The 22,416-nt window shown below is 21.7% G+C and overlaps 4 protein-coding genes and 1 pseudogene across 4 annotated transcripts, besides 1 other annotated feature; 4 read left to right on the top strand and 1 right to left on the bottom strand.

The window, feature by feature from the left end:
- Window positions 1–1,813: 1,813 nt before the first annotated feature.
- Window positions 1,814–2,913, bottom strand: PmUG01_05041500 (annotated as a pseudogene).
- Window positions 1,814–2,913: a sequence feature (lysophospholipase, putative, pseudogene).
- Window positions 2,914–7,410: 4,497 nt separating this feature from the next.
- On the top strand, window positions 7,411–8,464 carry PmUG01_05041400 (tryptophan-rich antigen; the record flags this gene model as incomplete). Its single annotated transcript, XM_029003632.1, has 2 exons — window positions 7,411–7,479; window positions 7,691–8,464. 2 exons carry the CDS (start codon window positions 7,411–7,413, stop codon window positions 8,462–8,464), a joined length of 843 nt encoding a protein of 280 aa, XP_028860559.1.
- Window positions 8,465–11,417: 2,953 nt separating this feature from the next.
- PmUG01_05041300 (tryptophan-rich antigen) lies at window positions 11,418–12,863 on the top strand (the record flags this gene model as incomplete). The annotated part of the gene is made up of 3 exons (XM_029003631.1): window positions 11,418–11,451; window positions 11,547–11,626; window positions 12,045–12,863. The coding sequence occupies 3 exons, from the start codon at window positions 11,418–11,420 to the stop codon at window positions 12,861–12,863; spliced, it is 933 nt and encodes a 310-aa protein (XP_028860558.1).
- Window positions 12,864–16,207: 3,344 nt separating this feature from the next.
- On the top strand, window positions 16,208–17,562 carry PmUG01_05041200 (tryptophan-rich antigen; the record flags this gene model as incomplete). The annotated part of the gene is made up of 2 exons (XM_029003630.1): window positions 16,208–16,387; window positions 16,654–17,562. The coding sequence occupies 2 exons, from the start codon at window positions 16,208–16,210 to the stop codon at window positions 17,560–17,562; spliced, it is 1,089 nt and encodes a 362-aa protein (XP_028860557.1).
- Window positions 17,563–20,566: 3,004 nt separating this feature from the next.
- PmUG01_05041100 (tryptophan-rich antigen) lies at window positions 20,567–21,907 on the top strand (the record flags this gene model as incomplete). Its single annotated transcript, XM_029003629.1, has 2 exons — window positions 20,567–20,626; window positions 21,068–21,907. The coding sequence occupies 2 exons, from the start codon at window positions 20,567–20,569 to the stop codon at window positions 21,905–21,907; spliced, it is 900 nt and encodes a 299-aa protein (XP_028860556.1).
- Window positions 21,908–22,416: the final 509 nt, after the last annotated feature.

Here is a 22,416-nt window from a genome sequence, read left to right as displayed (position 1 = left end):
TTTGTTTCTATATTAATGAAATTTCTTATCTGGAGTTAATCAATTATAAAATATGAAAAATATACAAAAAAAGGTATTTATATATGTAATTGCTGCCTTTCATTAATAGAATATTTCAAATTGTACATTAATAAAGTTCGTGCAATAATTTTAATTAAAAAGGAAAAGACGTTGTAAACGTTTTTCCCCTTACGTCACCTCCTTAACGTTCTAAAATCTCCTGTAGCAATAAACTGTTCATCTACATGATTCCCCTTACTAACATATTATTCAGTGATTGTGTTACTGTTACTGTTCCTCCTAATTATTTTTACATAACGAAATAAAATAAAATTAAAAAATGTGCATCATTCTAGTACACGCTTTTTACTTAATTATGTAAATTAATATTAATAATTTACATACATATTACACTTATTTTCAATATGAGGAAATGAAAATAATTGGAAATATGTTGTTTTACGAGTTCTTATTACCTTGTTTAGTTGAACTTGTACAGTTACGTGGATGTGCTATGACAATTATTCGTTAATTCACCCCATAAGCACATGACTAATATAATAAACGTATATTTCTGTTAGGAGAGGTATACCATTAATATATAATATATAAAATAAAGTATAATTCAATTTCAAAAATAGTGGCTATAATAAAAAAAATTTATTTCAATTTTATTTGCTATAACCTACAGACGAAAGTGATTTACGGGCTTTAACTCGACTTAAGGAATCATAAAATATAAAATAACAAAAAAATGTATTTTATTTCATTCCTTCATTATTTTATTATATTATATTATTTATTTTTTTTTTTTTTTTCTTTTTTGGAAACATTCTCAACATAATCAGAGAAACATTTTCTAAAATATATATTTAAAGATTCCACAATTTACAATACAAAACTACAATCATTTTAGTACTTATAAAAAATGAACAAAAGAAAAAATACTTCCAAAATATTTCTTCTACGAATACATTAATTTTGACAAAAAAACATTACAGCAGTATAAGGAGTGTCCCTACATAACTGAACACTTGAAAATTTTCATTTTTCTCAAAGCTAAAATTTTAGGTATTCTACATTAATAGTTTTCATATTTATATTATTCATAAATATATATGCCAATATCTATATTAATTTTTACTTTTTCTTATCCTTTAAAGGTTGTATATACGTATTTTAAATAAATAACCAATGCCTAATAAATCAAGTATTTTTTCCACACGCTTCGCCCAGTTGTATTCTTTCATTTTTACCTCTAATTAAATTTAATATATACTTTATATTTATTTTCTTCTTAACAGGAATAAAATTCGGAATGAATTCAATAAAAAAAAAAAAAAAAAAAAAAAAAAAAATTGTAACGAGCAAGAATTATATTCTTTCTTTTAATATATAATAATATTTTCGTGAAGTGAAAAATATACTTCACTGTTTTTATTTTCAGTTAATTAATTCTGTAATCACAATTCCTTATCTTAAATATTAAATGAAAATGTTAACAGAAACTAATATAAACTATATTTTTTTACATTAATTATAAACGAACCATTTTATGGTACTAACTAAATAAAAGTATAAATTACAATGATTTTTTAGATAATATTACATATGACTTGAAAAATAATTCTCTTTATTTTAAAACAATTAAATTATTCACCGGGATACCAATCACTCATTCGTGAGTATCAAAATTATAATCCTAATGCATAAACCTTAAACCACAAATGAGAAACAACAAAACCTAGAAGGTGTATCAATTAATCCGTTTGCCTTAATTCTGCTTTTTATAAACTTGTCTATTAATTATTACTTACTTCTCTTGTAAATCTCTAAGCCATTCTATAATTTTCTCTAAAATTTTTTCATTCCCGGGCTCCCAAACAATTATGTGATCCATTTTATCTATTGTATGCAGTTCCTTATTTTCTACATCAAGTCTATTATAAAATGACGAAACCCCTCCATAATAACATATGCTATCTTGTTTCGAGTGAACGAACAATATAGGAATATCTTTAGGTATATGTTTCATATCATTCTCTAAATTATACATTGCTCTTAAAAGTTCAGAACCAAATATACATGTTATGGATTTTTTACTTCGAATTTTATCAGAAGTTAAAAGAACTTTAATAACTGGATGCATGTTATGTGGGCATTTATAAAAAAGTCGAAATGTAGGAAAACAACGTGCAACACACTTTGATAATAACATAATATACTTGAATTCAGAAGTTTTGGGGGGTGGTAATTGCTGAAGAGAAACCATCCCAGATAATGATATGCATCCCTTAATATTTAGGTTGGAATTACTATTATTATTTACTTTTCCTAATAATTCTAATGTCCTTAATACAATATTTCCTCCCATTGAAAAACCAATTAAGTAGATCGGAAGCTTTTTAATATTACTATTATTATTATTTTTTTTTTTTTTTTTTCATTGTCATCATATGATGTTATACAATTTTCGCTATCAGTTATACTTGTCTCGTGAATTTTATTAATATATTGAATTACGTCATATGCAAAATCATCAAAATTATTTATATGTAGATATAAATTTTTCCATCCATCGGATAACCCATGACCTTGTAGGTCTAAACCAAATACTGAATATCCATTTTTATTAAAATGTTCTATCCAACTGTCTTTATAAACATAAAAATCATCTGCATCCTTTATTATAACCTTATCATTATTTCCTATTTCAATGTTATGTCTTAAAAAGGTTATTCTAGTATGTGATTGTATACCATGAATTAATACTATAATACCTATGGCATTTTTTACAAGCCACCCATATGTTCTTAATAATAAGCCATCCTTATTAAAAAATGAATCAATTCGAGGTTTTCCATCTAATTTGGTGTATGCTTTTTCATTATCTAGTAATTCGCATTCAGTCATTATAAAATAATGAATAATAAAATAATTCCTAAAAGATAATATATTAAATAAAAGTAGCGTAAAATGAATTTTTAAAAATAAATGAAAAAAAAATACAACAAAAATAAAGCAAAATATAACGATACAATACAAAAAAAAAAAAATAAAATAAAAAATAAAATAAATTAAATTAAAATTAAATTAGAATACAAACAATTATATCAAAAAATTTTAATTATGAACAACATACACTTTTTAAGCGAAATAATTAATGCTAGCTAAAAATATATATATATATGATAATACATGTGAAAATGCGAAATTAAATTAGATATACGCTAAATTAATATAAATTATAATAATATATAATGAAATTAAGCACGGTATAATTCACTATAAAATAAAAAAAAATTAAAAAATAATAAATATTTAAATTAACGAAAAACAAAAAAAGTATTGTAAAATATATTATATATTTATACGTATATATATGTATATGCAGATATAAATAAATAAGGCTTAAATTTTTTCGGTAAAATACACAAAGACAAACATTCAACACAGAGCTATTAAGAAACGATTTTTTTTATATATTATTTATTCTGCTAATTTAGAATTTTTTATTGCATACTTTTTTTTCTATCTATCCTTGTTTTCCTTTAAATACGCATTAAATAAATACATATTTGTTGGTTACTTCAAAAGTATACATAAAAATAATAAAATGTGATCATTATTTTTGCAAGAAAAAATTAAATTAACATTTTTTTTCAAAAATTTTTCACTTTAATAAAAAATTATCCTCCTTGTATTAAAACTATAAAATTGCAATGACATCAATAAGTTCATATTTATTTTGCTTAAAATAAAATTTCTTTTATTTGTTCTACGCAAAAATATGTATATTGTGGGAGTTTATATTAGCAGTAATGTAACAATGTGGAATTATTCTTCCTGCATATACCAAATATAACTATTAGCATTCCCATCATGACAGACGAAAATTAAGTAAAATTTTTGTGTTAAACAAGCACATTATATATATATATATATATATATATATATATATATGTGTATGCTGTTTTTATATCCATTTTTGAACAACATATGAAGTATCATTTACGATTCTAAAGGTTCACCCTTAAAATATTCAAGGTAGTGATGATTAAGTACTTAAGGAATAACTTCAATTACTAATCTACTATACTAGAACAGAGTAAAAATTTAAATGAAAAATTTATCAGTGATAGGATAAATTTATGTAAAAGCTAAATTTTTAATAAAAAAAATTCATTTTGCTAATTAAATTGGAATTTTTTCATGTTGTTAGTAAACAACAGTAAGATTAATTAATTATAATATTTAATGTGACTAACTGTTTTTATTATTACAAAGAAAGTAAGTTAATCTTAAATTATTTTCTGTTACAGTAATGCTTATATAAACACATATACACATATATATATATATATATATATATATATATATATATATACATTTATAATGTTGTGATTACTGAATTATTGTAGCTAATTATATTAAGCGCTCTTTATAGCATTATTAGCAAACTTCATGGTATTTTTTTTCTCTTATTTTTATTATTACGAAATAGGTATTTATTAGTTGTAACAAATAAAAATTATGCTATATAGTTTATAATTAAAAGACTATTATTTTTGGATATACAAAAAAAGGAGAAAATTTCACCATTGTACATATTGATATCGCTTTATTTTTAATTATTTTCATGAATATTTTTACTAAATTTTTATTTACCTACTATATAATAATATTAAACATTTAAGCTGTTGACGTTTACTATTGTGTAAATGTTTACTGTTTTAAACATAATAAAAAAACAGTTCCATAAATAATGTGTATTTCATTATATATCAGTTCAATTGGAATAATATAATGATTCAAACTCGTAGACAATTGTTTTATGGAAACCTTTTATGCATTTTTAATTGTACTTATAGTGGAATGTTTTCCTTTTTAACTTTTCCATGTGTAAAATACTGTTACTTTATTTTATTTATTTATTTTTTATTTTTATTATTTTTCCTTTTTATAGTAAATTTTCATATAAATTTTAAATATGAATCATCCATTCACACAATTAAAAAAAATATTTTTTTTTTTTTTATGCTTGACCCTTCAATTCCATAAACGAAAAAATTATTCTTATAACTACATTTTTTGTACTTTTTTATATATTTTTTTCAATTGAACGATTATTTCTAATTTTATTTTTTTTTTTTTTTTTTTCTTTTAAATTTATAATTACTAAAATATGGCTTACTTTCTTTATGTCTAAACGATAATGAATTATAAAAATTAAAATGTATTTACAAATATGAAAAAATTAATCTTTACATTAAAATATTCTAATTAATAATACATAATATTAGAAATTAACATTTTACAGCAGTAATAACACTTCCGTTCTACAATATAAAATGAACATTATTCTATTTTATATCAACCATCATTAAAATACTATTTAATTGTTTTTAATGTATATAAATTATTATTATTCAAAAAAAAAAAATTTTCTTCGTGATAACTCCTTTTATGTGTGCCTTTATTTGTATATCTTTTTTTTTATTATTTTTCTTCCGAATTTCAATTCATACTTTTTATATAAGTGCTTTCCATATTTAATAAATAAATCATAAAAATAAAAAATTTTATTATTACATGTTTTTTTAATTGCCCTACCTGTTAATTTATGCATTAAAATAAAAAATTCATAGAAAATGTTAACTTTTAGCATATGCTTATTTTATACAATTAAATAAAGCACTTTTTTTTTTTAATATTAATACGCTTGCAAGTGAAAATATAAAAAACATATAGAATTATTTTTTTCATTTTTTTTTCAAAATAGCTTATTTCAAATTTAATAATATCAAATAGCTTATTTCTAATGTAATAATATCAAATAACTTATTTCTAATTTAATAATATCAAATAACTTATTTCTAATTTAATAATATTATATTAACACAACTATATAATAACAAATGTAATAAATAAAATAACATAGTAATTTCAAATTCTAACATTTTAAAAGTAAATAATATATTCATAACTAAACATGTTGAGAGTGAGGAAAATAAAGTTTTATGTGCATTTGTAAATTTCACAATTTTTTCTTTTACTATAAAAGAATGAAAGTTTCTGTCAAAAAAAAAAAAAAAAAAAATTAAAATAAAAATTAAAATAAATTAATAAATATATATTTTTGTAAAATATTACAAATATAAACAAACAGTTAAAATTTATTTCATGAAATATTTTATTTTTTTTAATATTAGTACTTAAAAATAAAGGCGTAAAATGAAAAGCAGTAAATATAAATTATAGGCTACAAAAAAATTTTTTTTTGTTTATTTTTCTTTGTATTTTTAATAATCTGTTTTGTTTGTTCTTTTGATTTTTTTTTTTTAAATATTTATGCATTTTTATTTAACATATTATTTTTCAATTTATATAAATATATCTTTCTTTATTTATTCGATTAAACACCACCACCACCTGTTATACTGCAGTAATGAATATTTAATACAGCTAGTTCACATTAAACTCTCAAAATATATACATGTAGAGAATTTTTAATTGCACGAACTTCGAAAAGTTATATTATCTTACTATATCAATTATTAAATGATTGTTTAACTACATGCTAACTATGTATAATGTAAAAGAAATTTTTAAAATGAAGAGAAAATTTTCAGTTTTTTACAAAATATTCCATATATATAGTATTACATATATTATTATATAATAATAATAATTATATATTAAATGTTTAATATATTAAGTGTTTAATTATTTAATAATTTATTTTTATTTTTTACAGTTTTAGAGTAAAATTTTAGAAGAAAAAAAAAGAATTCACTTAAATTTAAATGTTTTGTTTTGTTTTGTTTTTTTTTGATTTGAATATTAACAAAAAAAAGTTCAAATTTTTGCACCAATGGGGAAATAGTAAAAAAATTTAATAAATTCTTTGAAAGCTATAAGTTTTAAATCTAAAAAAGAAATTTTTAAAGAAAAAAAGCTCTATTTTGTTTTCCTTTAATATAATATAGAATAAAAGCTCCCTTTTATTTAACCATTATTTTTAATCCTGTAAAATTTAATTATAAAAAAACAAATTTTATTTTCATACAAACTAATTAAATTATTTTTAATTTTTGGGATTTACGTCTTTTACTTAACACTTGTTTTTATATAATAATTACTATTTTCTACTTTTTATTCACAAAGTATAATTAGGAGTATAATAATAACTGTTAATTAAAGTAAATACAATATTCTTTATCAGTTTAATTAATTATCTTTACAGATTTTCTCTTTTTTTTTTTTAAAACAGAGAAGTGTAAATCAAAATAAAAAACGTATATATATATGTATATTTGTGTTTTAACTGTAGCTTAATTTTTTCAATTCGCAGGAATTTTTTAACAATAAATAAAAATCAGATATTACTAAATATTAAAGTTAGCAGCAATGACATTAAAGATTTATGTTAGCATTCTTGTGTTATCTTCTCTTCTTTTAAATATCTATTTTGCAGCAGTATGAAAAATAGATAAGAATATATATTTATATATTATTTATGAAGTCTGTATGTACTTATGCGTTTACATATATATATATATATATATATACATACATGTATGTATATTTACACATACACGTATGCATTTAACATTTTATAACAATCAAATTAGCATTAAAAAGAAAAAACATAATTTCTTCCATGTAATATTTTTTAAACCGATTGTAGGAAGCTCAAACAGAAAAAAAAAAAAAAAATGATGTAAAAGATAAGCCATTAAATAAACCATATTCTGAAGATTTGTGGAGAAACCAAACAAAAGAATGGAAAATGAAAGAGTGGAATAATTTTATGGAACATGCTGAAGAAGAACTCAAACACTTTGATGATATAATAAATAAAGAGATAGAAGGATGGGTTAAGGATCATGATATTAGCGTTAAAGAATGGTTAGAAGAAAAAGAAAAGAAATGGATGAATTTTAATGCACAGATGGATAGTGAATATAAATCTGACCTTAAGAATAAATCTTCATCATGGAATGAAAAACAGTGGAAGGACTGGTTAAATGGAAATGGTAAAAAACTCCTAGAAAAGGATTGGCAAGAATATATTAATAATTTGGATTCCCATATAGCTAATATATTAAATGCAAATTGGAATAAATTTAAAGTTAACATAATTATGGAATGGAATTCATTAGGATGGAAAGTGCAAGAAGATAAACGTTGGCTTAAATATGCCATTATGGGACCTCCAGATCCTAAAACTCCAGAAGAGAAAGTTGACGCAGCTAATTACAATGAATGGAGAGAAAGAAACGAATCACAAAGAAAACAATGGTTCCAGTGGATAACTGAAAAAGAAAGAGCGCGTACGAAAAATGGTAGCCCAACTTTTTCAAAATGGAAAAATAATAAACAGTCTGTTTTTAATAAATGGGTCGCTGCCTTTATTAATAAATTATCACAAGAAAAACAATGGAATTCATGGTTTAGGTAAACAGACAGATTAAATTAGTAAAAAAAATATAAAAAAAGAGGGAAAAAATAAATAAACAAATATTTATACATAGATTGATGTATGGATAGACAGAATCATATAGAGAATTTTTTTTTTTTTGATTTTATAAAATAAGTGGGAACTAACTAATTGAGGTGTTCCTATTATTATGATACACTACGTTATCATAGTGTGATTTCCTTCAATCAACACAATCTTTAAGAGTTATGAAAACAATAAAAATATAAAATGCAAAAATTATAAAAGTTGAAGTTTTACATAAAATATGGTTCTTACAGTAATATATTCTCCGTCAAGAAATTGTATTACATTGAAGTAAATAGGTAAAATACAACTAATTAGTGTAATATGAATACAGAACTGTTTTTTTGCGAAAATATAAAATGAATAGAAATGAACATTGTTTAAAATTAAAAATTATTATGTATTTTTGTTAATTAGGTTTCTACGATTTCTCTTTAAAATAGTGAAATTTTATTATTTTTTTTTTCATTGAAGTAATTTTTTTTCTTTTTATTACATATGTAGTGCTTTTAAATTTTAAATTAAAATTTTTTTTTTTTTTAAAGTTTTTATTTTTTTTTTAGTTCTTTTTTTAAATAAGTTATTATTTCCCTTTTGTGTATATATACATATACATATATATATATATATATAAATACATTTTAAAATTGGATAATGTGAAATTATTCATTATATGAGATATTTTTGTGTTTTAATGAGTTTCTTATATATTTGTTATTTTGTATGTCATCCCAGTTGTTTTGTTATAATTTTTATAACAATTATTTTGCTTATCTTTTGAATTTTAAATATTTGCTTGAACTTTTATTTGAAATGTGAACCTTTTTTATCAAAGCAAAAAACAAAAAAGTAAACCCATTATAGAGATATTTTGTTATATAATATTTTATGTTTATAAATATATGTACAAAATGCCAAATTATATGGAACAATAATATTTCAGTTTTACTTGTTTAATATGTAAAAGGAACTAATTATAAATTATTAAATTATTGATATCCTTTTTTTTAAGTTTAAAAATTATTGCCATACTTACTACAAATTATATTGTCCCACATAATATGGCACCATTTACCGTTACAATTATTATTACGCTTTATTATTTTCTTTTTTCATATATTACAAAAAATACTCTTCTTGTTTTAACTTTTTTTTGTAAATTTTAATACCCTCAATCCTTTTCATTGATAGTAATTTCTTTTTCTTACGTTTCCTTTTATTGAATTATATAGAAAGTACTCATGAAATACTTTCCCATGGTGCTGCTGCACATATATATATATATATATTCGCATTATATGTGTATTTATATACATTACATAATATGTATGCGTTTTATATATATATATACTTTTCACATATTCCAGATTATGGAAAAAATGCTCAACAAAAAGATCAACTCTAGGGCCCTTGCTGCAGTAAGTTATATACCTTAGCAATTCTTATAAAAGACAGATATAAATGTTTTCCTTTTTTTCGAAGGATTTATTTAAAATATCATTTTTGCATTCAAAATAAATACAAACAGTAAAACAAGGCATTCAAATATAATTACTAAAAATTAGATTCACTACTTAATCGCACAAAAAATAATAATATACTATGCTTTGTATGTCTATAATTTCATATAATTTCATATGATGTTATAGGAAATTTTAATTTTTTTTAATCGCCTTTAAATGTAAGAAAAAGTCTACTAGAATCATAATCATATTAATAAAAAAAAAAAATTCTTCTGTCAATTGTATTTTTCCTAATTTTACTATACTAAAATGGAGAATTTTCTTCTAAACGAACTTACAATTATATCCATAAATTAAGAAGGCAATTTTTTTTAGGAAAAAAAGGATTAAAAATGAAAAATGAAAAAAAAAATTTATTTTAATGTTTCTAAAAATTTACAATTTTCGTAAAATATAAAAATCTTTAAATAACTTTTTTTATTTTTTATTGTTATTAAATATTAAAAGTACAAATTTGGTATGTAAATTTAAAATAATTTTTTTCAACTATTTCAATATTCATTTCATTAACATCAATTTAAATGTCCGTAATTAAAGCATTTAGCGCCAATGCATCCATATTTATTTACTACAAAAGGGTTTCTTTATATATATATTTATATGAATAATACGTAACAATATGCGAATAAATGTATATAAAGTGAATAATTAAAACAATTCTAAAAAATGTCCTGCACAAATGTGCGTAATTCTAAACATACTGTAAATTCATATATATATATATATATATATATATACATACATAATACATTAATGTTCAAATATTCATAATATAGTACACAGATCTCTAACCTTACGATATGATATTTTTTAAAAGACATAACACTTTTAATTCTTTTTTTAATAAAATTAGAAAAAAAAGAAAAATATATATAACTTAAATATTTAAAGAAATCGTAAAAATTGGCATATTTGTATAAATATAATTCAAATAATTACAATTGTCATTTCTCTGAATTTTTAAAATTTAAATGCACAATAAAATTATTTCTTATGGAGCAGTTGACAACTAAACCAGCCATATAATTCATTATTTAATATTTGTAAAATAATTTTAGTTGTAATATCATCTGCTGTTGTGCCATTTTTATGTGAATAGAAAATTACATTTTTTATAACAATTTTCTGTTTTTTCAATTTTTTTTTTTTTTTTAACACATCCAGTTTTTTAAAACATCGTCCATTATACCATTTATTTATTAATATATTTTTTTTTCTTTATAAAGAAATTTTAAAAATGTAGGATACTCCTGGACTTGTTGTGTAATATCATCCCACTTATTAAATAATTTATAATGTGTGCGGATAATTATCCATAACATATAAAAAGTGCTTTAGCTGTATTTTTTTTCCTTTCATGCTATAATTAAAAGGTATACTAAAGTATGTATACAAATGCGAATACCAATACGAATACAAGTAAGAATATATATTTACTATATGTTAATAATATCCTTGCTTAAAAAAATAGCCATAATATAATTATGTACCCAAAGAATTACCAAATACTATAGGGGCATTAATTAATAATACCATGAATTTATCTGTTATTCTGTATATTATATTCTTATCTATCATTTTAAGTGCTGCTCCTGTAAGTCGAAAAAAATCTGTATAAAAATTATTCATAGATCTTAACGATTTAAATTAAAAATATGTACATTTCTGTAGTAATGTAGTTATTCAGTTGTGTAGTAATGTAGTTATTCAGTTGTGTAGTAATGTAGTTATTCAGTTGTGTAGTTATGTAGTTATTCAGTTGTGTAGTTATGTAGTTATTCAGTTGTGTAGTTATGTAGTTAAGTAGTTGTGTAGTTATGCAGTTATGTAGTTAAGTAGTTGTGTAGTTATGCAGTTATGCAGTTGTGTAGTCATGTAGTCATGCAGTTGTGTAGTCATGTAGTTACGTATATACTTATATATGTATAAATATATGCATGTATGCATGGACGTATGTACTCATCATGTATTTCCTTGAACATATATGCAAATATTTGTTTGCTACTATTTAGACTTTTTATGTAAATACGAGTAACACTACAAATGAACTAAAAAGTTCTTTAATTTTTAAGAAAAATAATGGACAATTAACAGAAACATGGAAAACAAGAGAGTGGAATAAATGGATGAAAAACATGGATGTCTTTTATGAACTTTTCTCAATGAATGTAGAAGAAAAAATAAGTTATTGGGAATGGATGAAACAACGTTCATGGAATGAATGGTTAAAATTTATGAATAATAAATGGTCGCATTATAACGAAAACATTTATGTAGAATATAGATCAGAAGTATTCTGGATATGTAAAAGTTGGGTTGATACTAATTGGACAGAATGGATCGAAAAAAATGGGAAAAGTTATATGACAATAGATTGGGAAAAATGGATTCAAGAAGTTCATTCTTCTTTTTGTAAACTAGTTATTAATGAGTGGGATCAATGGACAAAGGAGAAAATAAATGAATGGAATACAAGTAAGTGGAAACTTGAGGAAGATGAATATTGGGATATCAATGGAAATAATAACGACAGGAAGAAGAAAATTATAAAAGATTGGTTAAATTATTACAGGTGGAGAAAAAGAATAAATAGGGAATCGGATGAATGGGTTACATGGATTAAGGAACGGGAAGAAAGATATAAAAACCATTGCAACAATATATGGTTAGAATGGGAAAAAAGTAAAATTATTCTTTTTGGTGATTGGATGAATTCTTTTATTAAACGATGGATAATAAAGAAGCAGTGGAATGTATGGCTTAATGAGAAGCATAATTACGTACAAGAACGAATAAAAAGATACAATAAAAAAAAAAAAAGAAAATATTAAGGAAGGAAAATTGAGGAAAAGAGTTTGTAATATTATTCCATGCTTTTATACGTATAATACCTTCAGAAACCTCAAACCTTGTCTGAAGGGAAAGGAACAAATAACAGGCAAACAAACCAATAAATCAACTAATGATTAGCAAACGAGAAAACGAACGAACAAACGAACGAACGAATAAACGAACAAACGAACTAACGAATAAACGAACAAACGGGCAACCGAACAAACGAGCAACCGAACAAACGAGCAACCGAACAAACGAACAAACGAATAAACGAATAAACGAACAGATAAATTAATAAATGAGTAATAGATAAAGTTTAAAAACTGAAAGTTCACATTGTTGCTGTATAGGGTAACTGGAATGAAGTAAATCCCTCATAAAAGGGATGGCAGGTAATAAAACAAAAGAGGATCATTCAAAGACCTAGAGTGAATAGTTATTTATGTAAAAACTGACATAAAAAAATATAATTAGCTTATAAGGATATCTTTCTTAATCCTAACCATTAATTCATTAGCCTTTCTTCAATATAAGTATATATATTACAAATAAATGTGCCTATTTAGCAAAATGCAACTGCCGTATCAAGCAACTTTTTGATATGATACATCATTGCTAATGGAAAATAAATTTTGTTAATTATGCTCAAGGGTTTTAAATTTTATTACAAATGCATGTAAATATATATACATATGCATACATGTGCATAAATAGGCATACATATATAAATATATATATATATATATATATATATATATATATATATATATATATATATATATATATATATATAATATATATATATATCAAATAAATTAAATATAAATGTGTCAAATTAGATATCACAAAATAAATTTTCATAATAAATTTTTGTACAGGTTTTGTTTTTTATGTAGTTATTTTATACACATAATATAATCCAAAAGTTTCAATACCAATTTAATAATTTATTTGATGTTTTTTTTTTCTAGCTGTTTTAATTTTATTTTTGCTTTCTTACGTATCAATATGTTTTTAATAACATTATAAATGTATAATAATAAGCACTTAACAAAAGCGAAAACTTTTCATTCTATTAAACATTAAATTTATAATTGAACTAAATTCCATTTTAACTTTATTATATTAGTATATACAACAGAAAACAAACTTCATCAGTTTTGTCATTAATTCATAAAATATTATTCAAAAATGTACTCCTAAAAAATTAAAGTTGTACATGTTATAATAAATTTTTCTCCATTTAACAAAATCTGTTTATTTCTTAATCTGTCATACTATTTATTTTACATTTAATGTAATTATTGTTCTTTTTCATGCTCAACTATCGTAAACATGTTCCATCATAAATATATATATATTTTTTTTTTTTTTTAAAAGACCAATTTTAGGTCTATCGATGTTTCTTATGTTGGTTAACACCTATTTTCGTCTTTCATTTCCATTATTTGAACATTTTATGGGAAAGAATAAAATATTAATTTATATATATATATATATATATATTTCATTACGTACCATAATTAGAACTTGCATATATATATCTATAATACTACAAAGATAAGTTGTCTAAATTCATTAAAAGTTTAATAAAAAAAATTAAAACCTTCTTAATAATAATACTACAATATAATACAAGAAAGTATATATAAATTTTTCTCCTATACTAAAATATATGTTGTAAATTATGATATTAATAAATAGGGTTAATAAAAAAAAGGAAAAAAAGAAATAATAAAAAAATTGTATTATATTCAAGCATTCTCCATTTCTTGCGAGAGATTACTACAAAATTAAATATATATGTAAATATATATGTTAATATATATGTTAATATATATGTTAATATATATGTTAATATATATATTAAATGAACCCTCTATGGGAAAACATGTTTATTTTGCTTTATAGGTTGTGCGCTTCTCATTTGTACCCCTATATATTTATATATATATTTTTATTTAGAATCAGAAATTTACCTAAATATGTTTTTATCATGGTAGTAAAAATACAATATATGTAAATCAGAATTTTAAATAATAAAAAAAAAAATGCTTAATTTTCTTTATATAATGGTGGTTATTATTTTATGAAAACTTTAAAAAATACTACGTACAAAAAAAAAAAAATACAAAAACACTTAATTTTAAATATTAAAAATTTCTTTTCTGTTTTTACTTTTATGGATTTTTATATTCTTCAACTTCCAATTTTATTTTTAAAATATGAATTTAAAAAGTATATTAATTTTATTCAATGAATATAATTTTTTGTCTTTGAATATTTTGTTGGGTTTATTAATATATTAGTTGATAAATATATTGAATAAAAAAAAAGAAATACGTTTTTTTTTTTTTTTTTTATTACCCCCAAAAAATAAAAATACAATAATATTATTTGTATTTATTGTAGTTATATAATAAAAAGAGATTTTATCCACAATTATATAAATAATTCCATCTATATGTATCTAATATTAAAAAATATACATAATAATAATATTTTACAAAATATTTCGTTAAAAAGGTATTAAAAAGACATAAACATGTATATTAATAAAAATTTATCGACAATGTTTTTCAATTACTAAAATGTATTTATATAAAATATACTATTTTAATTATTAGTATTTTTTTTAATCTATTAGTGGTAAATTCTATTTTTCTATTTATTTATAAGGAAAATACTAAAACAAACAAAAAATGGTATGTCAACTGTGCTTTATAAATATTTTTTGAAAAATACATAACTTAAATATATTCATATAACATATATATATATATATATTTATATATGTAAATACATATTTTTTATGTATAATTGCAATGGAAATAATTAAATAAATTCATAGAAAAGTGATAAAATTAGTAAATTCTGAGAATTTCTTTATTTTTACCTTTCCTTTTCATATATATATATAGATAGATAGAACAATGTTAAAAAAAAAAAAAAAAAAAAAAGAATGTTTATAAATAACTATTAATGAAAACTTACATATAATATATATATGTAAAATTAAGCATTTCTTAATTTACTAATTAACCTTTTTTATAACATTTATTAACGTAAATATAAATAAAATTAAATTTTTTAAATCCCTATTTATTTACTTACATATATATTTATATATATTATATATACATAAGTTCTTATATTATTAATTTCTAATTCGTAATTTTTGTTTTTGAAAAAAAATTAGGAATATTTTTAAAATATTCACAAAAATTAAAAGTCAACAAATGCATTGTAAAATTAATTTCAAATTTGAGTAAAATTGTGTTTAACTATAATATATAAAATAATTTTTATTTTAAACATAAAACAAACAAATAAAAAAAAAATGGAGGCAATTAAAGAAAATATACAAGATATTGTACCTAATCCCACAAGTCTTCGGGAATTATCATTAAAATATAAGGATAGGTTGTTAACAAATATTAATGTTGATTATTTTATTTTAGCTTTGGGTGTAACGTTAAGTGCTATAACGTCTGTTATGTTTTACAATTATATTACTTTGGTATGAAAAATAATAAAATATATAAAAAAAGAAAACATATATATGTATATTTATATATGTATATGTATTATAACATTACATGACGAACACACAAAATTAAGTACAGTCTATAGATATTTGTAAACATGCGTTTTTAACTGCGTAAAATGATAAAAAGTATATGTTTGCGGAATCCAAATGTTTAATATGCACATTTTTTTTAAAAAAAAAACGTTTAAAATTTTTTAATTAAATAACATGTAAAATTTTCATTTAAATCCCTTTAGAAACGAAAGAACTCAATTAAAGATAAAACTTCAAAGGAAGCTATTGAATCGAAGGAAGATGGAACAAAGGAAGTAGCAAAGGATGAAGCAAAGGATGGAGCAAAGGATAAAGCAGAGGATGAAGCAGAGGATGAAGCAAGAGAAAAGGAAAAAGGGATAGAGAAAACAGATAAATGGAAAAAGGAAGAATGGTTTAAATGGTTGAAGCAGTTGGAGGAGGACTGGAAAATTTTTTTTTCAAAGATAGAACACGAAAAAAATATATGGCTTAAAGAAAAAGAAGAGGATTGGAAACAGTGGTTAATATTGTTAGATAATAAATGGATGCATTATAATCCAAATATGGAAAAAGAATTTAATACCAATGTTTTACAAAAATCTGCAAATTGGACAGAGGCTCACTGGAAAAAATGGATGTTAACAGAAGGAATATTATATATTGACTTAGAATGGAAAAAATGGATTTATGAAAAGCATGCTCAGTTAGATCAACAAATTGTAAAACAGTGGATCAAATGGAAAAAAGATAAAATTGTTTCATGGTTAACAACTGATTGGAAACGTGATGAACAAGAACATTGGGATGAATTTGAAAATAAAAAGTGGACCAAATGGTTTTGTTTATCAGAAATGAAGAATTTAGATGAATTTAAAGAAAGAATTAATAAGGAATGGGAAGATTGGTTTTCTTGGGTGAAGGTTAAAGATAATATATTCATTAATTTCATATTAAATGATTGGTTAGACTGGAAAGACGATAATTACGCGATGTTTAGTGAATGGATGGAATTGTTTGTTAAAAAATGGATAAATGAAAAGCAGTGGACTGTATGGGAACAAGAGAAAGGAAATGCACAAATTCAGAAAGAAAGTCCATGTTCTTTAGTAAATAATGAACAATCAAGTTAAGAAAAGAATTCCATTATATTTTCTCATATTATTATTATTATCATCGTGCGTAGAATACACGTAAATTAAAGGAAAATAGAGCTAAGTAGAGCAAAGCATATCAAAACAGAACAAAACAGAACAAAACAAAACAAGAAAAAACAAGAAGAAAAAAAAAAAAACTCCACTGTTGCTGAGAAAAAACATATTATATAAGAAAATTAAAAAATTTTGTATATTTTTATCATTATTTAATTGCATTTAACCTTATTGTAGTCTGTTACTTTCGATTGTGTAACAATCTCGAACATTCATTGAACTTCAAAAAAAAGAAAAGAATAATATGAAGGTACAATTGAAATGACATTTCATTAAGCTTTAAAGGAAAATGCATTTATGTTCCGAAGTTGTATTTTGAGGATAATTTCCAAATTTTTTTGTGTTGCGTGTATATTTATATGAAGATGTATATGCATTTATATATACATATATATATATATATATATATATATATGCACACGTTTTCGTACAAGTTCAATTTACCTTGTGAGCTAATCACTACATGTAATAGGAGCCCTTAATATTTAAATAAATTAAATTTTATTAATTAGTGCTTGTTCTTTTGTCTTTTATTATTACCCACATTATATATATTATATTTATTAAATATATATCTAAACAGGATATGCCATAATTAATTCTTTATAAAAATGTTGCATTAATATTATTATATGTTTATATATTTTTAAATAATTTTAATATTTCGCGAAAGTTGTATTAGAATTATTTCTCATAATTTTTTTATATTTTTCGTTATTTTAATTTTCGTTATTTTAATTTTCTTTATTGTATGTTTCGTTGTTTTATTTTTCGTTATTTTATTTTATGTTATTTTATTTTTTTTTTTTTTTTTTTTTTTTTTTTTTATCCTTAAATGCACACGATTGTGCATGATTTAACAACTATTATTTCCCCAAATACACTTTTAAAAATTAATATATATAATATCTTTCAATAATCGTCCAACAAACTAATTTGGCAGCATATTATTTAAATATAAATTGTCCAAAATACCAACGCCGATCCAATTTTCCTTTTTCCTCATGAAAATACTGTTAACATATGCATTAAATTTATTGGTATGTCGATATTTTTTTTCCGCTTCCTGGGGGTACATGTTTACTTTTATAGGAGTCAGCCTATTATTGGTATATATATATATATAAATGTATGTATATGAATATATATAAATATCTGTAGGACTTACAAAATTTAGCATAATATAATGATACAACTATTCTTTATTTTTTATTTTATTTTTTTTTTTTTTCAGGATACTTGTATTTGTAAGAATAGTACCATTTCTTAGGACATTAATATAAGTGAGAAAATTACTATTTAATATATTTTATTATCCCTAATGCAATTCATTTTTAAACCCTCATACCTTTCCTTGTATTGCATGAATAACTAAGCGGAATTTATTCCTATATATATCTTACATGTCATATAGATAATTCATAATTTACTCTCTTCTTCTCCAAATTTTATTTTTTAGATCAAATAAGATTTATACATACATATACATATAGCATATAGCAGCATATATATATATATATATATATATATGCATACACATATATGTACATTTATATATATAAAAAAAAAAAATTACTGAAAGAGAGCATAACTTTAGTTAAGAAAAATATTCCATTTTGTAAAACCATAAAATTATCTTACAAATTCCTTAAAACAAATATTTTATGATGGAGCATATTTAATAGGCGATAGAAAATTAAAAAAAAAAAAGAAATAAAAAAAACAAAAAGAAAATATAGGGAAGGAAAAAAAAACTATACATATTTTTTTAAATTGTAAACAAAAAATGACATTTTTTAAGTAATTTTTATTCATTTTTTCTTTCACTTATTTTAACCTATTTTTCCTTATTATCACTTTTATTTCTTTTCTTTTTTTATTATTTTTTGGTAAATATTTTTAAAATGTACATATATATAATATATATATAATAATAAATATATTTAATAATATACTAATATATATATTTCTTCAACTTAAAGTTCAGAAATCATGGCATTCATTTTTTTTCTTAATAAAAAAATAGTTGTACATAAGAATAGTTCTTTATACGGTATTAAACAAAAAAAAATTATGAAAAAATAATTACCCTCCTGTAAATAACTCTAATGTTACATGTTTGAACAAACAAGTTCATATATATGAATTAATCTTGACTTACCAAAACAGGTTTTTAGAACTGTATATAAAAATTTGAATTTTATTTAAATAATATAATTTTTTTATAGTATTAATCGTATTATATATATATAAATATATAATCTCTTAAATATATTTTTAAACAGTTTTTACCATTTTTATTTTAAAAATTAAATTATTAGAAAACAATAAAAAAAAGAAAACAAATAAATAAATATTATATGTATTATATATATATTATTATAAATATTCAAAACCGTATAATATATCGTTTTTAAGGCACAAAATTAAGCAGATTGTGTCAATAAATATTTATTGTTCAATAAAAAAATAAATAAATATATATATATATATATATATTTATTTATTTATTTATTTATTAACGTTGCATTTTTATAATAATTTTAGTACGTTTCCAATAGGATTTGTTTGTAACCACCTTGATAATATTATATATATATATATATATATATATTCACAAAACATTTGCTCTATGTCTTCATTAATCTTATTTAATTACCTCTAAAAAACTATTTTTTAAGTAAATGTAATAATTCCTTGGATATTAATCCATTTTTATGAGCAATTATAAATATTTTATTACAATTTTATGTTTTACTAATGACAAGAAATATAGGTTTTTTTCCCACCACAAAAAAAATTATGGATTCGAACAAATGTTTGCATAATTACCTGAATCTTACTACTGTTTCAGAGTAATAAGTGCAATTTTTTTCATTTTAGAAAACATATTTTTATATATTAAAAATATGACAAAAAAATGGAAATGAACAATGATTATGTGGTTCATGAAGCACCAGAATATCCTGATCATTCATCATTACAAGTACAAAATAATAACAGACATATACTGTCAGATATTAATGAAAATTTTGGTGTTGCTTTGATATATATTGGTTTATTTATTTTTTTTTGTTATACTCTCCTCTCAGTTATCCAGCATGTGGTACTATTAAAACATCATTCATTATTATATATATATATATATATATAACCGGTGGTAGCTCTTTCAGCAAAGATATCCATTATACACGTGAACATATAATATATATACGTATGTACGTGTACCCATATGTACATATACCCATATGTACATGTACCCACATGTACATGTACCCATATGTACATGTACCCATATGTACATGTACCCATATGTACATATACCCGTATATACATATACCCGTATATACATGTACCCGTATGTACATATACCCGTATGTGCATATATACATAAAATTACATTTTTAATAATATAAACTCTATTTAGACAAGAAAAAAAAAGACAAAAATAAAACAGGAATCTTTGGGGGCAATAGCGTATGAGCAAAAACTGGTAAAAAAATCGGAACATATGAAAAAATGTCTATGGGTTAATTGGTTAAATAGATTAGAAATGGACTGGAGGAATTTCCACTATTCCTTATTAGAGAAAAAAGAAAATTGGTTAAGAGAAAAAGAAAACGATTGGGAAGTTTTAGTTAAATATATCGAAAGTAGATGGAACCGGCATGATGAACTTATGAATTTATCATATAAATATTATATTTTGAAAATATCAGTAACATGGAACGAAAATCAATGGGAGGAATGGATTAGATCTGAAGCAAAACATTTAATCCAAATAGAATGGGAAAATTTTGTATATGAAAATGAGTATTATTTAGACTTATGGATTTTTAATAATTGGACTCAGTGGAAAGATGAAAAAATTATGTCATGGCAAATGCAAAACTGGAAACTTAATGAAGATAAATATTGGGCAAAAATGGCAAAACATAAATGGTCCAAATCGCTATTTAGTAAAATTAAATCAAATTTAATTGAATGGAACAAAAGGAAGAGAACAGAAAAGAAACAATGGGAAAAATGGGTTCATAAAAAACAAAACTTTTATATGAATAATAATGAATGGGATATATGGATACAATGGAAAGAACACAAAATGTTTTTGCTTAATGAATTAAAGGAGTCCCTTGTTAAAAAGTGGATGGATGAGAAAAAGTGGATTACCTTAATTGAAGAAAGACCTAATATAAATTTACAAAATAACAAACATGTATTTGATAATGATAATAATTTTGTAAGAATAGATTCTGATGTTTCATAAGCATATTTTTATCCTTTATTTAATTGTTTCGTAAATGCACATGTATGAGATAATAAGAGTAGAGAGGAAATACCTCAATATAACGGGAAGACAGGAGAAGTGAAGGAGGCGGAGTGCTACCGGAAAAGTATATTGTCTTATTATTATTTAACATATTTGTAATAAACTAAATACTTTTATAAAAAAATAAGGTAAAGGTTTTCCTTCCAGTTGATCACTTTCTCTTTTTTTTTTTCTTTTTTTTGATATATATATATATCCCTATTGTTTGGACAATTGTTCAAACATATAAATTTAATGGATATATAAAAAAAAAAAAAAATGTACGGTGATCATTATGTAAGGAAAATCATTAAAATAGGGGAAAACTGGCAATCTTTTTTAATAAAAATGTAATTTATAATTTTAAAATGCCATATTTTTAAAAATATATAATATATATATATTTTTATATATCCTTATTGCTAATTTGAAGTTACCAATTTTTTTCCTCCCATTTAATAAATTAA

Source organism: Plasmodium malariae (genome assembly GCF_900090045.1).
Source record: "Plasmodium malariae genome assembly, chromosome: 5".
NCBI classification, from domain to species: Eukaryota; Apicomplexa; class Aconoidasida; order Haemosporida; family Plasmodiidae; genus Plasmodium; species Plasmodium malariae.
This window is presented reverse-complemented; position numbering and strand designations above follow the sequence as displayed.